The sequence below is a fragment of the Phocoena phocoena genome, chromosome 13 (genome assembly GCF_963924675.1).
Source record: "Phocoena phocoena chromosome 13, mPhoPho1.1, whole genome shotgun sequence".
In the NCBI taxonomy this organism is placed as follows: Eukaryota; Metazoa; Chordata; class Mammalia; order Artiodactyla; family Phocoenidae; genus Phocoena; species Phocoena phocoena.
Window position 1 is genome coordinate 81,870,893 of NC_089231.1, and position 15,926 is coordinate 81,886,818.

General features: G+C 42.1%; 1 protein-coding gene across 1 annotated transcript in view; it reads left to right on the forward strand.

The window, feature by feature from the left end:
• Window positions 1–3,860: 3,860 nt before the first annotated feature.
• PPTC7 (protein phosphatase targeting COQ7) overlaps window positions 3,861–15,926 on the forward strand; it is a 35,207-nt gene continuing 23,141 nt past the window's right edge. Inside the window, exon 1 of the mRNA XM_065890484.1 lies at window positions 3,861–4,083. Within this exon, the coding sequence (XP_065746556.1) occupies window positions 3,861–4,083 (223 nt within the window). The remainder of the gene's footprint in view (window positions 4,084–15,926) is intronic.

A 15,926-nucleotide genomic window follows, 5' to 3' on the forward strand; every position in this document is an offset into this window, starting at 1 on the left:
GCCCTGAGTATTCTCCCACCCCAATGGGTCCTCTTTCTCCTCCTCACACTCCTTTATTTCAACCAGTGGTGTTTATTTTCTCTCTAAATTTACTTAATTTTAACCCTGTGTGTCAATACTGTGACTGCCATGAAGGCACCAACGTTTTTTATCCTTAGCCCAGAGCCTCAGGCTTAACAAGTGCTCCCCAAATATTTGTTCACTTGCAAGGCATCAGTATAACCCAGTGGTTCTAAATTGGGGGTGATTTTGCCTGCCCCCCACCCCCAGGGGCATTTGGCAATATCTGGAGACTCTGGAAACATTTTTGGTTGTCCCAAGTAGGGGGTGAGGTGTTCTATTGGCATCTAGTAGGTACAAGTCAGGGATGCTGCTAAACCCCCTTCAATGTGTAGGACAGCCCCCTACAATAAAGAATTATCTGGCCCCAAATGTCAATAGTACCAAGGATGAGAAACTAATTAATTCTCATTTTGAATAGGTTAGCCAGAAAGAAATCAGACAAGATCAGTGTACCAGTGTGGCAGAAAATCTCATTAGGGAATTCATGCCTTTTTTTTTTTCTTTTTTTAGGTGCTGGGGGTGAGTCCAGTGCAAAGCTCTTTCCTAATGCCATAGAGGTGCTCTGGGAACACAGATAGTATTTTCACCACTTGCTCGCTTCTGAGAGTGACAAGTGACCTCCCAGGAATCCTTGAAGTGCTAGGAATGTAACTCTGTTAAGGAAGAAAACTCTTAGGGCTTTTTAAGTCTAGCAAAATGTCACAAGTGAATTGTGCTCCTGGGGGAGGGCAGGGGAAGATGGTTTTCTTTTTCTTTTCAAAGTACCCTCTCCTGGCTTCCCCATATAGTGAAACTTTTTAGAACTGGCTCTGGAATAAATGATTCAAGGGAACATGAGGCCCTGTCTCCTCTCCTTTCCGAAAAGGTGCAAAGGATCTTTGAGAAAGGATTCTGTTAACGTTGTGCTCCAAAGAGCAACTCATTTGCAGAAAACTCATTTGCAGGAAACTCAAGGCACTCGTATCATTTAACTGTGAAAACAGTCACCCCAACAGAGCAGAGGTTACCAGCGTCAGAGTCACATCTTATGTTGCTGCTCATCTCATCCAACCGGTTCTTGTGAGTGACATGGAAATCAGGTAATATATGCCCTGAAAATGAAAGGTAGGAGCAGTCTAATTGAGGCAAGGAACAGGGGTTGACGTGCGATTTTAAAAAGTTTGTCCTTGGGGTAGAATTACCTGACATCCTGGCTGGGATTTGGTAGTGGTGTGTGCTTAAAAGAACAACCTTTAGCACAGCTGGCACAGACATAAATGCCAAGCAGAGGATCCACAAAGCTCCACCCCCTCATTCTGGGCGCTCTCCAGTTCTTGTGGGCCATAAAAAATAGCAAGGTGTAACTGCATTCCTAGGATCGCTATATCTTTTAACCAGTAAATGAACTTTTTTTTGTCTACACCTTTGACAAAATGCCACTCATTATGTGAAGTGGTGTGTTCAGTCCAATTTTGATGAAAACCCTTAAGGACAGAAACATATAGAGTACTTAGCACACTGTGAATCACAAAAGTGTTTAATGATGACAGTAACTGGGATAACGGAATGTGCTTTGAGTGGATGGTTTACAGGTCTTTAGATGAATTTAAAAAGGTATAAAAGAGATTCATTTATAGAATGAGATGGGACTTCCCAGAGGAACTACAGTTCTGTCAAAAGTGAACTAGAAAAGGACCAGTGCTTCTCGGTGATATACATTTATGTTTCAATAAAACCAAAAAGTATTCCAAATTAGATCACTTGCCTCAAATCTCAGTTTTCTTTTATTCCTGAATCCATTCATTCAGTCATTCCTTTATTCAACAAATACTATTTTTATATTATTTATGCTTCCTATTCAATTATCCCTTCTTTTATTCAACATTTACACATTGCCCGTTAGTTGTAATAATACAATGGCAAATGATCCTTGCCTTTTGGGTGCTTAGGATATAGTGAAATATTCATTCATTCTTTCATTTATTTATTTATTTATTTATTTATTTATTTTTGCGGTACGCGGGCCTCTCACTGCTGTGGCCTCTCCCGTTGCGGAGCACAGGCTCCGGATGCGCAGGCTCAGCGGCCACGGCTCACGGGCCCAGCCGCTCCGCGGCATGTGGGATCTTCCCGGAGCAGGGCACGAACCCGCGTCCCTTGTATCGGCAGGCGGACTCTCAACCACTGCGCCACCAGGGAAGCCCCATTCTTTCATTTATTTACTAAAGTATTTACTGTGTGCCCATATGTTCTGGGGATACAGTAAGAAAGAGGACAGGACCCTCATGTAATGGAATTACATTCTAGTGGGTGGAAGGAAGAGCAAAAGCAAAGGCCCTGAGGCAGCTGTAAGCATGACTAGAGCCCAGTTAATGAAGGTGGCACAGGACCAAATGCGGTGGAGAGGTATGCAGGGGCTAGATTATGTACAGTCCCACCAGCATGGTATGTAATTTGAATGTACATTCATACACACATACAAACATATTACACACATTTGGTGAGCTAATCTTCACATTACATTACAAACTCCCATTAAATTTAGTTGTTTTTCAACCTAAATATTTTCAAAAGAAGGTTGCTTAGTCAAAATCTGGAGAAGGCTACTGTGATATCTTTGTTAAGGGTGGGCTGAGAGCTTAAAAAAAAAAAGTAGGGGAGCTGCCTCTCTTTTTTTGCCTTTCTTGCTAAGAGTTGTCCTTCTGATGAGAAGAGATGGCAGCTGTGGGAGGAGAGAGGCAGGGCCCTCATCTTTGCAAGTCTTTGGCACTGCATGACCTCTCTGAGCACCCAAGTCAGAGGTGGGGAGAAGACCTGTTTAGCTAGGTGGACCTTCAGGAAAATTAAGATTTGAGGCAAAGAAATTTGGGGCCTAGAATTTTTTATTCCCCACTTGGCAGAACCGTCTGAAAGTCTGAAACACTTCTGTATGACATGGCTGCAGTGGCCGTGCCTGAATCTCCATCACTAACCCTCCATCCTCACCCAACCGTCTAATAGGAACATATAGTATTTTCTCAAATTTTCCTAAACATTATGCAAAACGGCTCTTCTTTCCAAACAGATTGCCTCCCCTAAACCCTTCCAATATATAAGTTCTGGAGGTGTCACTAGATTAGTGTACTTCAGTTTCTTAATATATATACGACAGAATAATGATATGTGACCCGATACTTTCTTCCAGGTTTTTCTTTAAAGGAATAGTGGCGTTATTTAAAACAATAGCTTTTAACAGATATGGTTAAAGCAGGGGAGAAAACAGCCCACCTGTAATTCTCGGTATTTTAACTTAGGTCCCGCGTCTGGGGAATCCTCCTAGGTCCTTGAAGCTAGGCAGTGAAGTAAAAAAGCGACTACAACTCTTGGACTACAACTCCCAAGAGACATGGTGTCCACATCCTCTGCGCACGCTCGACCTCTGTGGCTGCGTAGGGCACAGAGCCGAGGAGGCGGGGCTTGGGCCTAAGCAGCGGGCCGTGGGCGGGGCTAGAGGCGTGGCCACAAAGGGGGCGGTGCTGCCGGCGAGGCCCGGAACACGCTAGCGGAGTGGAAGATGGCGGCGGCAGCGGTGGCTGCAGCCGGGACCCCAGTCGGGCTGAGGCGGAGGAGCCGCCGGTTCTGACCTCGCTCTGGCTCCAGTGCGCGCGGCGGAGCGTGTGCGAGGCCCCGCGCGTCGGGAAGGGGCGGCGGCGACTGCGCGCCGCCTTGAGGAGCGTCCCGGCGGCGGCGCGGCTGCGGCTGAGGAGAGAGCCGGCTCCGGGCCTCCGCGTCCTTCTGCTCCCCGGGCCCCCCGCCTCCTCGGGGGGGCGGCGGCGGCGATGTTCTCGGTCCTCTCGTACGGGCGACTGGTGGCCCGCGCCGTGCTCGGCGGCCTTTCGCAGACCGACCCCAGGGCCGGCGGCAGCGGCGGCGGCGACTACGGGCTCGTGACGGCCGGCTGCGGCTTCGGCAAGGACTTCCGTAAGGGCCTCCTTAAGAAGGGCGCGTGCTACGGAGACGATGCGTGCTTCGTAGCCCGGCACCGCTCGGCAGACGTGCTCGGTGAGTGCCCGGCCAGGTCCCCCCTTCCCAGCCCGGGATCCGCCTCCTGGGGACTCCCCTGCTCGGGGCTTTCCTCGCTCCTCCGGGCGGTAAGAGGAGCCCGAGAGCCAGTAGTAGCTCATTTGTACGGAGCGCTTACTATGTGCCAGGCGCCTTGCCAAGCGATCCAAGGTGCGTTTTCCGCTTGAACAACCCCCATTTTAGAGATGAGGAAATTGAGGCGCAAAGCGGGCGAGCCACACGCTCAAGGTCACACAGCCTGAGAATGTGACCAGTTTGCCCGAGTCCGGAACCGCACTGTTAGTCACTTGGTAGTGCCAGCCCCGGACGATCTCGTCCCCTCCCCCGGCGACACCTGCAGTCTCCGAACCTCTCTCTGGCTCCCGCCCTCTCTCCTCTCTCCTCCCTCTGCGTGCCCCGGGGATCCCTGCTTCTTCACGCTCCTGACGCCACAGTCCGGCCGCGGGCAGCGGGATCCCGAGCCGACTGGCTGTCGTGAGCCCCACACAGCCCAGCCGCATTCTTTCGTCGTCTCGATCGAGACCAGATCTACATCCTTTTGGAAGTCTCGCAGCGGAGGCCGCTGGCCTGGTGAAAAATCACTCGCAGTGCATTCTTCCAAACTGATCTTGCCCACTTGAGGTCACTTGGGGTGTAAGAGAGTCTCCTTGACCCAAAATAGAATGGTCAAACCCTCTTCTAGACAGCGGCCAAGAAAGCCTTGAGAATTGGTTAAAGCCTTTAAAGGCCACAGGTGCTTCCAATGGCCCATTCCAGTTACACCTTAGGGTTTGGGAGTCTAGAGTTAGAGCTGGCAGAAATGGCTAAATATAATTCACAAGCGATCAGAAACTTTACCATATTGTATGTCTTTGGAGGCAGTGCGTATGCCATAGAATCCTATGCCGTTAAATCTCTTTTAATAAATAAAGCACTTCCTTTGTAATTGAAGGACATGTTGTCATTGAACTTAGGTTCAAATGTCGCTTTGGTTTCACTTCTCAGGTGAGATTATTTTGATTACTTTAAATTTCATATTCTGAGGCAAAGTTAGGCATTGGAACAAATGGACCTGTAACTTTATGACCATAATTATTTTTTAATTTGGTCTTAGAATAACTGCCTATTATCTTTGCTTCTACTCATGTACTGTTTGTGAACATAGAACTAGAAAAGTGGTTATCAGTTTAATTCATGAAAGTCTCCATTACCTGGGTTGAAAAAAATCAGTTACTGTTTAGGCAACACTTAAGACTCCTCAGAAAGGAACTTGCAAATTTTTTTTTTTAATTTTTATTGGAGTATAGTTGATTGACAGTGTTGCGTTAGTGTCTGCTCTACAGCAAAGTGAATCAGTTACACATATACCCATTCTTTTTTAGATTCTTTTCCCATATAGGTCATTACAGAGTATTGAGTAAAGTTCCCTGTGGGAACTTGCAAATTGAAGCCCTACAAACCCACTCTAAAGTCAGCTTGACCCTGACTCGGTATCTTTTTAAAAGGTCTGTCAGTGGCTGTCGTTTTTCATTACAGTTGAGGCACTTCACAATTAGAGGCTTGTGACCTGTGCTGCTTTTTCAAGTCGCACTTATAGTGCAGCAGGATAGGGGATATTGAGCCACTAAGGTTCTGCCTTATAAATCTGCTATGTGCTGGCTTATTTGAAAGCTTTGTGATTTGATTTATGATTTGGGGGATATTTTAATGTGTCAAATTTCTAGGTTGAAGCTTGATTTAAAAGTTTTGAAGGCTACCTGCTTAATGGAGTGGGGTATTCATAAGGAAAATTTTGGTCAAAACCATTCTGAAAAAAGTATAAACATACCATCCTGGCAGAAACCTGGCCTGGTTTGGTGCTCAGCTTTGCCACTCTGTGATCTGTGGTTTTGGATAAGAGCCTCTCAGCTCATTTTCCTCATCTAGACTAGAGGATGAAGGGAGTGGAATACCTGACCCTCAAGAACTTCCGACCATCATATCATATTTTCTTTTTGTTTTGAAAAGACAGCACCCTTTGTTATTTTGCATCTCAAATAATGGGCATTACTTCCTGTCTTATTTACATGGGCACCGTCAGGAGATTTGTTCTGTTTTACATCTGTCTCTAAACCACCAGTGGTTCTTAACTTTCCTTGGTTCACAGCCTCTTGGTTTACTGCCCAAGGGCTCTTTTGCCCCCAAAATGTGCAGAGAGACAAAAGTTTGCATAGGTCCTTGGGGACTTCACTGACCCCGTGAAGTCCATCCATGTGCCACCTAGAGGTCCATGAAGGGGTACTAGATTAAGAACTACAGCTCTGTACCCCTCTTGAAAGGAATGTTGCTAGGCATAACCAGACAGATGATTGCTTATGTGGTCTGTGGCCATATTTGACAAAGAGCCGTTTTAAGAGAGAGAGTTGCATGCAAATCAGGGAACACAGGTTCTCTAGCTAGGACTGTTTTGGAGGAGTTCTTCCAGAAAGCCTTCTTGGGAGCCACCTGATACAACTTCTGAGTTGGCCTCATTTGATCTTTGGTTTCCACAATCCAGTCCGTATGATGGTGACTTCTGTTTTATTGACACCATCCCATCCCAGGCAGGTCTGATTATCTCTTGCTGTGAAAGAGGTGATGAGTCTCAGTGAGTTTTTTTTTTTTTTTTTTGCGGTATGCGGGCCTCTCACTGTTGTGGCCTCTCCCGTTCCGGAGCACAGGCTCCGGACGCGCAGGCTCAGCGGCCATGGCTCATGGGTCCAGTCGCTCCGCGGCATGTGGGATCTTCCCGGACCAGGACACGAACCCGTGTCGCCTGCATCGGCAGGCGGACTCTCAACCGCTGTGCCACCAGGGAAGCCCTCAGTGAGTTTTTAATCCTGCTTTTTACTCTGGAAGTTGGAGTTGTAAAATGAATTTCATTAAAGGGCTATGTGGAGGGAGTTCCCTGGTGGCCTAGTGGTTAGGATTTGGTGCTGTCAGTGCCGTGACCTGTGTTCCATCACTGGTCGGGGAACTGCGATCCCACAAGCTGTGCGGAGGGGCCAAAAAAAAAAAGGCTATGTCGAATAATAATGTTATGTTGAACCTCAGTGCTTTGAACCTTCTAGTTCTGTGGATAATTCATTTTCTTTGGGTTGACACTGTGTTTATTGCTAAGTTATCTGTGCAACTCACTGTGGTCATCTAGGACTCTTTGGAATGAAAGCTGTTTATTTCTTTTGTATTAGAAAGAGAAAGCTGATTTATTTCTTTAATTTAGAATTGATCTGTTGTATTAGTCATGCAGTGACTAAAAGTACTTGGTGCTTCACAACATTTTTGTAGAGTCCCACTGGATTTCTTTTAGGAAAAACCAACTATGGTGGGTGTGGTGAGACATAAGAATTACTCCTATCCCCTGGAAAATTGGCAAAGGTGCTTTCTCTTTATTAGGTCCAACAGGAGTAAACCAGTACCAGCAGGAGCTATGCGCACTTTTCTTTTTCCTTCTTCCCTGTGACTAATACTGTGTTCTCTTATTACTCTATATGGCATGGTTGCCTAAGTACGTAAAAATATGAGAACTGCCTAGCGTGTAACTGCTGGGCCTCCCACAGCCCTAAGCCAATTAACAATAGAATCAAAGACTGTTGAGAGTTGTAAGACTTAGGAACCTTGCGATCCAATTCTTTCATTTTACTGAAGACACAACAGAGGGTCAAATCACTCTGCTAAGGTTACTCCACTAGTTAAGGGCAGAATTAGGACTAGCACCAAGATTCCCCATTCCAGTCCTCTTTCCGTTACACCACTGGTTAAGTTTTCTTGACAAGATAGGTGAATTCAAAACCCATCTGTCTTCTGGTACTGTTAAAGCGTTCTGGTACTGTTCTGGTACTGTTAATGCTTTTCTTGCTCAAGGGTATGGGGATGTGTGTGTGTGTACAACTTCTTTATTCACTCTATGACTCACTACAGTGCAAAAAAACTCCTCTGCATACTAAACAACAGTTTATTGGAAAAAAGACAGCATGGTGTATGCCATGTAAGTTCTGACTTCTGAATACTGACTTGTAAAGTAATTCTTTTAAAACTGCACAATGTTTATTTAAGCTTGATTAACTTGAAACCTTAAAAAGAAATGAAAAATTCTAGCCTTTAGATATAATTTTGATTGTGGCCGGGAATTTGAAGTGTATTTGTGAGTAATACAGTCTTAAAAGTAGTTGTCTTGGGAATTCCCTGGCGGTCTAGTGTTTAAGACTCCGTGCTTCCACTGCTAGGGGTACAGGTTCAATCCCTGGTCGGGGAACTAAGATCCTGCAAGCCACGAGGCATGGCCAAAAGAAAAGAAAAAAGTAGTTGTCTTAAGGTATGAGGATTATACAAACAATATAAAGATAAAAATTTTATTTAGGAAGTGAATTGATTAGGCAGAATTTGATGTTTTCCAACAGTCATGGTAATTTTAATGTATTTGGTAGAACCTCTATATCTGGAAGTGAGTTGTCCTTTTAACAAAGTACTAGTCACCTTGGGAGAGTGTGTGTGTGTGCTAATTTCAACCTTTCAGGAAGCCCTCTTTCGAATTTTCCTCATCTAGATTTCAAGCTGTGTCAGGAAACTAGTCTCATTATATAGTCATAATTTTCTGAAAGTCAAAATTCAGTCTGATCCACCTGTTGACAGCAGACATAACCCTGACTGAATTTTTTTCACCTGCCATAACATTTACCTTTTCAAGTGAAAAATTCAGTAACACAACATTCACAAGGTTGTGCAGCCACCACCACTAACTAGTTCCAGAATGTATTCATCACCCCAAAAGAAAACTCCTACCTATTAGCAGTCACTTCCCAACTCCCCTCCCTCAATCCCTGGCAACAGAAAGTAGATTCTGACTCTACAGATTGCCTATTCTGGACATTTCATATAAATGGAATCATATAATATGCTGTCTTTTGTGTCTGGCTTTTTTCACTTAGCATAACATTTTCAAGATTTACCCACATTGTACCATGTATCAGTACTTCATTCCTTTTTATGGCTGAATAATATTCCATTGTGTGGATATACCACGTTAAAAAAATTGATCTATTAATGGACATTGGGTTGTTTCCACTTTTTTGGCTGTTGTGAATAGTGCTGCTGTGACACATTTATGTATAGGCTTTTTTGTGAACATATGTATTCTCTTGGGTATATACCTAGAAATGGAATCGTTGGGTCATATTGTAACTTTGCAACTTTATGAGCAATATAGTTGTTTTTTATATATTTTATATCATTAATATATAATGTTTATATATCATTAATATAATTATTTAATAGAGGGGGAAATCTTTTTTAAATGTCAGTGATCAGATATGTAAGTTCTGAGATCAATCAGTACTTTAAATATGCTGGATTTCATAATAATCTGTGTGCTTTCAAGAGAAAATTGTGGAATGTTAAGCAAGTGTGAGAGTTGTGGGTTCAGTAAAAGAGCCTTCTAGGACTCAGAAACGTCAGGGTTTAAGAAGCTACTGACAGAAAAATAGCCACTGACTAGTCCTCTGACTCTTCTGAGTATTCTGTCATTCTGTAATAAATAGATTATAGGGTTGATGGATAGAGGAATTTTGCTGTTTGTTTCTTAAACTCCTGCTCCCCAATATTTTTCTCATTTTGCTATATATTGTACTTTTCATAAGGTTCTTATAAGGCACATTATTTTTAAAGTCATTTCCTCATTTGTTATACTGTCAGAACTACTTTTCCTTTGTTCAGTCTTTAATCTAGAAATTCTTGAGCTTAGTTTTAAATTTTCCTAACTTCCAGCTTCTCTCTCAATTTGTTAATAATCTCCTTAAAGGAATCTGGATAAATCTTTTTTTTATAGAGCAAGTAATTGCATTTTAAAAGCATGACTGTTTATACTTTTTTAGAAAATATACTTTTGTTAAAAGATTTTAAATTGTAGCAGAAGATAAGATGTAGATGTTAACTGGTTGTGCTGTGGGTTTTTTTTGGGGGGGGCAGGGTGTTGAGGGAGTTGGGGGAACCTGGATTGGAGGAGGCTGTTCCTGAACTTTAGCACTGCTTTCTGGAACTGGGCAATACATAATCTGAATGGTTGCAACAGTATCCAAATGGAGTTTGTACTTGTGTGTGACTCAAGAAGTACTACACCAGGTCAGAGTATTTGACCTACAACCATGTCCTTTGAATAAACGCCTATGTCAGGTTTGAATAAACGTTTATGTCAACTTCAAAATAATGGCAAATTCATTTTATATAGGTCCCCGTGCCTTTTAGAGAGGCCTTACCTGGGGCTTTAGGTTCAGAATTTTTAGGGAAATGCTTTGGAAAGGTAAGTTGACAGTTTTTTTCTAAAGAAATTTTACTTTTCTAGTCAGTTGAAAAGTGGCGTGCCTTGTGGGTTTGCCTTTCAAAATTAGTGATAACTTTTGGTCTCATTTTAAGAACTGGTTACCTAGATGCTAATTTTTATCATTAGTAATAAAATTCAGTGATCTATCTTGTTTGAGAGTTGTCAAATATTTTAAAAATCTGATAGTTTTCTATCTCTCTGAGGTCTAAAATCATTTGTTTCCTGTTATTAAACAATTCACAGTTTACAGAATTGCATCATAAATCAAAACTTTTTTGCAAAAGCTGACCAACTGCAGGAGGCATTGGGCTGATAACACACACTTACTCATTTAAACTTGAGTTGACAAGTGGCACGGATCTTTCAGTTTAAAATTTTAAAGAAGAAAAGATGCTAAATACTTTTGAATGGGATCCGAAACAGGATTTCGGTGGATGGGGTGGGGGTGAGGGAGCAGAACCTTTTCTTTAAAGAGTGGAAAATACTTCACTCTGTTTTCTCCTAAACATTTATTCAATATCTGACACAAAATATGGTTCAACTTACCAGTGTTTTATACATATACAGTGCTTTAGATTTTATTTTTTTTGGCTGCGTTGGGTCTTCGTTGCTGCGCGAGGGCTTTTCTCTAGTTGCAGAGAGCGGGGGCTACTCTTCGTTGCTGTGGGCGGGCTTCTCATTGCGGTGGCTTCTCTTGTTGCGGCTAGGCGTGCGGGCTTTAGTAGTTGTGGCTCTTGGGCTTAGTTGCTCTGCGGCATGTGGAATCTTCCGGGATCAGGGCTCGAACCTGTGTCCACTGCGTTGGCAGGTGGATTCTTAACCACTGCACCACCAGTGAAGTCCCTAGATTTTACAGTGTATTTTTATATTTTACCTTATTTAATCTTTTAACTATGAAATAGTTGCTCTTATTTCTGCTTAATCTGCATCTATTTCCTCATCTATGAGGCTGACTCATCAGTAAGGTTAGTATCAAAGCTGGGACTTGAACCTAAGTTTTCTCTTGCGCATCGAGTGCTTTTAAATAAATGGTTTTGCGCTTATAAAAGTAATACGTGGGGCTTCCCTGGTGGCGCAGTGGTTAAGAATCCGCCTGCCAATGCAGGGGACACGGGTTCGAGACCTGGTCCGGGAAGATCCCACATGCCACGGAGCAACTAAGCCTGTGCGCCACTACTAATGAGCCTGTGCTCTAGAGCCCACGAGCCACAACTGCTGAGCCCGTGTGCCACAACTACTGAAGCCTGCGCGCCTAGAGCCCGTGCTCCGCAACAAGAGAAGCCACTGCAATGAGAAGCCCATGCACCAGAACAAAGAGCAACCCCCGCTCAACACAACTACAGAAAGCCCATGCGCAGCAACGAAGCCCCAACGGAGCCAAAAATAAATAAATAAATAAATTAAATTAAAAAAAAAAAAGTAATACATGTTCACAAAAGCACGGTGTAAAATACCTGTAACTCATAACTCAATTATAGTCAGTATGGTTTCCTCTAGCCTTTGTGTATATACAATTGTATGTATACATATTAGTAAATAAGATTGGGTTAGTGTGTATTCTGCTCTGTAATGTTATTGTTATGTAATGTAGCTTGAGCATACTTCCATAATAAGCATAGCTATCATATTTTACTATGTATATAGTCCATGAAGCCCTCTATTTTTAGTTATTTAGATTATTTCCAATTTTCTGTTACAAGTAACACTAGAGTGAATACCTCTACATGTAAGTATTTCCTTAGGATAAATTGCTTGAAGAGGAGTTCCTGAGTCAAAGGCTGTGAACTTTTGAAAGGTTTCTTATTTAAATATTAGTGTAGCTCCCTCCAGAAAGGTTATACTAATTTATATGTTTCCATTTGCTATGAAATTACTTTCATCAGTAAGCTTATTGTTGATCTTGAGTCTGTCACATTTAACAATTTATAAGTTTACTAGGTTCTTAAACAGTTGTTTTTGAGGTGAGTAAGTTTGTAGCTGGTGAATAGTTCTAGGACGGATTGAATTGTTGGTATGAATCCCAAGGGTTACAAAATGACTGCAAAAACTTTGCCAGAGACTGCAAAAGTGACTTACTACAAAGAGTGCTTTCTGTTGAGGGACCGAGTACTATTTTGACTCAAGCCAGTTCCAACACATTTTTGCACTGATTTTTCTTTTACTCATTTCTTTTTACTCATTCCCTCATGAAGAGGAAACTTCTTTCTTTTTGCACTACTGTGACTGTACATTTTGATCTTTCAAGGATGCCATCTCCAGTAGGTTTTTTGACTTATCAAAATTTGTCTGTGCTGTCATTTGAGGTAGATGCAAAAGGTTAGCTGTGCTGAATGAAGCCAACAAAAAATGCTTCTGTTTTCACATCAATGTTTGGATAGCAGTTTTGAATAAGAAAATAGATTTGAGCTATTTACATTAGAGCTGGAAAACTGTTCCTGGCCTCTAGTTTGAATAGTAATTGGTAATATGGTCATCATTGTTTCTATGAAATGAGAAAGTCTAAACAGAGGTGTCACTTATGCATGTATTGTTTTTAAAAATTCACTTCTCTTGGTTCTTGAGCTGCAATGTTGATCTTATTTTCTTGTTCATGTACCCTGAATTCACTGAACAGTCCATGGTCTTTGGTGTGTTTTGTGAATACATTCTATACATACATATTAAATAATTTACAGATCGTCTGAATTCAGTGAAGCTAATTAATCTATAACTATCTTTTATTCTTTCATCAGAATTTCAAATTGAGAAATGGTTGGCCTGCCTTTTTGTCAGTGGCCTAAAGGAGAAAAAAACTTTTCCAACATTCTAGTCTGGTGGTTAAAACTGAAGTAAAAGGGCATGGGGCAGTGTTTTTACCCTCTGGATCATTATCAAAACTTCTCTGAAAACATACATAAGGTGGTGTACTAAGGGGAAAGAATAAATTGAGAAGCCTGAAATGGAGCCTTTGTTTCAAAACTAGTTCATGCAGTAAATGCACTATTGTATATGAAAAGTAAAATGTAGCTGTATCTGTTAGCTTTTATTTTATAAAGAGTTTCTAAAACAGGCTCCCTTTTCTTGCAATGTGACTTAGAATCCCAGAATCTTATATCTTAGAAAAAGGAACTCTCGAGAGAATTTGTCCTCCTGCCCTTTCTTTCACAGATGAGAAAACTAAAGTTTAGAGAAGTTATTTGGCCAATGTCTTACAGCCAGTTAGTGGCAAAGAAAGCTGGGAGCTGTGTCATCTCCAAGACTCCTTTTCAAGGCTCCTTCCATCCAGCCTTATTTTAACAGTCTTTGAGAAGAGGGCACAACACCTTGTGCAACTCTAGGATGAGATAATGGTTCATTCTCTCTCTCTCTCTTTCTTTTTTCTTTTTTTTAAAATTTTTATTGGGGTATAGTTGATTTACAATGTTATGTTAGTTTCAGGTATACAGCAAAGTGAATGTTATACATATATCCACTCTTTGTTTAGATTCCTTTCCCACATAGGCCATTACAGAGTGTTGAGTAGAGTTCCCTGTGCTATGCAGTAGGTTCTTACTAGTTAATCTGTTTTATATATAGTAATGTATATATGTCAATCCCAATCTCCCAGTTTATCCCTGCCCCCCCCACCCTTATCCCCAGTGGGTTCATTCTCTTTTTGTAGTTCGCAGATGAACGTTGCTTTATCAGAATGTTGGTATTCTAACTTATCAGTACAGTCAACTGAATTCATTGTTTACTGGTTGTTTCCTGTTAGTCCTTGACAGGTGCTGGGGAAAAGACCAGGAACAAAATAGACTTTAGCCTTGCAGTTTCACGGTCTGGGGGAGAAGGTACACATATGCACAGGAACAGAAACGTTAGATATTGTGGAAGCATGGAGTCAGGCCCCAAGAGATGGGTTTTTCAATAAACTGAGGCAAGTGAAGAGAAGATTGGCAAGGCTCTCCAGATTGAGGGATCAGCAAATGCACAGTAGAAGACTTCCCAAACTACAGCTGTTTTGTAGCTAGAGAGTAGTTTGGACTGGCGGGGTGGCATTGGGAAGATGGTTGAGAATTGATGTTAGAAAACAGGTTAAGACCAAATTGTCAAAGGTCACAGTTGCCATATTGGGTGTTGTTTCGTTTTTTGGTTTTGGTAGAAGCTATAGGAGTTGGTTTTGCTTTTATTGTTTTGGGTTTAGTTTGTTTTTTTCTGAAGAAGCAGCACATTTAGATGGTACAAAATTGAAAAGGTATTCAAAATTCAAAAGGGTGCATAAAGTCTCCCTCTCACCCATGTCTCCTAGCTGCAAAAGTTCCTCTCCCAAAAGAAACCAGTGTTATCAGTTTCTTGTATATTCTTCTAGAGAATGTTCTTAGAAATGCAAGTAAATAAGTGTATATACATGGAAGGTATTTGACTAGAAGTGTAATATGGACATAGCAATCTTGTTTAAAAAAAAAGATAAAGAGGGTGTAATGGGAGAACAGGAGGCAAAAGATCAATTAGGAAGCTACTGAAATAGTCTGAGCTAGAATGGGCTTTAACTTAGGGTACTGGAAAGTAATTGGGCTTCAGGCACATTGCAGACAAAGAATCAACAGGACTTAGTGATAACTGGACGAAGAGGGTGAAGGAGAAAGAGAAATTGGAGTTGATTTTGAGGTTTTGCTTCTGGAAGCTTCTTTAAGGTTTCTAGCCTGGAAGTGTGGGGTGGTTTGGGCTGCCATTAATCAGGTTAGGAAATGCAAGAGAAGAATCAAAACTTTGGGAATTGAATTGAAAACAGGGTAGCAGAGACATTTCAGAGGTAGAATCATCTGGTTCGTGGCATGCTTGGATCCAGCTGGTCTTTATTGAGTCCTTAGTGCTCTGACAGTGAGTCTCATTAGAATCACCTGTATAGTTTGGATTTTTATGCTTTGTTACAAGGCCCAGGCTACCCTGGGCACACTGGCTCAGGAGGTAGGGCTTGGGTTCCACAGGTAATCTCAATGTGCAGCAAGAATTGAGAACTGTTGTGCCAGGAACTGGGCTAACACTCCAGAATGAAAGACGTTACCAGTATGAAAAAGACTCAGCCCTGAAGGGGATCACATTACAGAGTGGGAGAAAGGAGACAGGAAAGTCATGATACAGGCGCTGCTGTTATTGTAGTGACCTAGGGAGAGGGTTAGGCCCACTAGCATTTATGTGTTGGTTGTCATTATAAGATTTCCCATTTAAAATGAGAAATTTCTAAGTCTGAACCCTGGCACACAGTAGGCAGCAGGCACTTAAGAGGTATTTGTTAAATAAGGTTACTTCAGAATCAGTTCTGGAAAATAATTTATTTTTTCAAGGTGCAGATGAATCTTTTTTTTCTTCATTTATTTTTTTGGAGACAAATATAGATTTGTCCCTTAGTGCTTGAAAATGTTGCTGTTTAAATGTTTAATGAAATATTGAATGGTGGTGGATGTGTGACCAGAAAAGCTGAATGGACCACTCATCTTTTTTTTTTTTGCGGTACGCGGGCCTCTCACTGTTGCGGCCTCTCCCGTGCGGA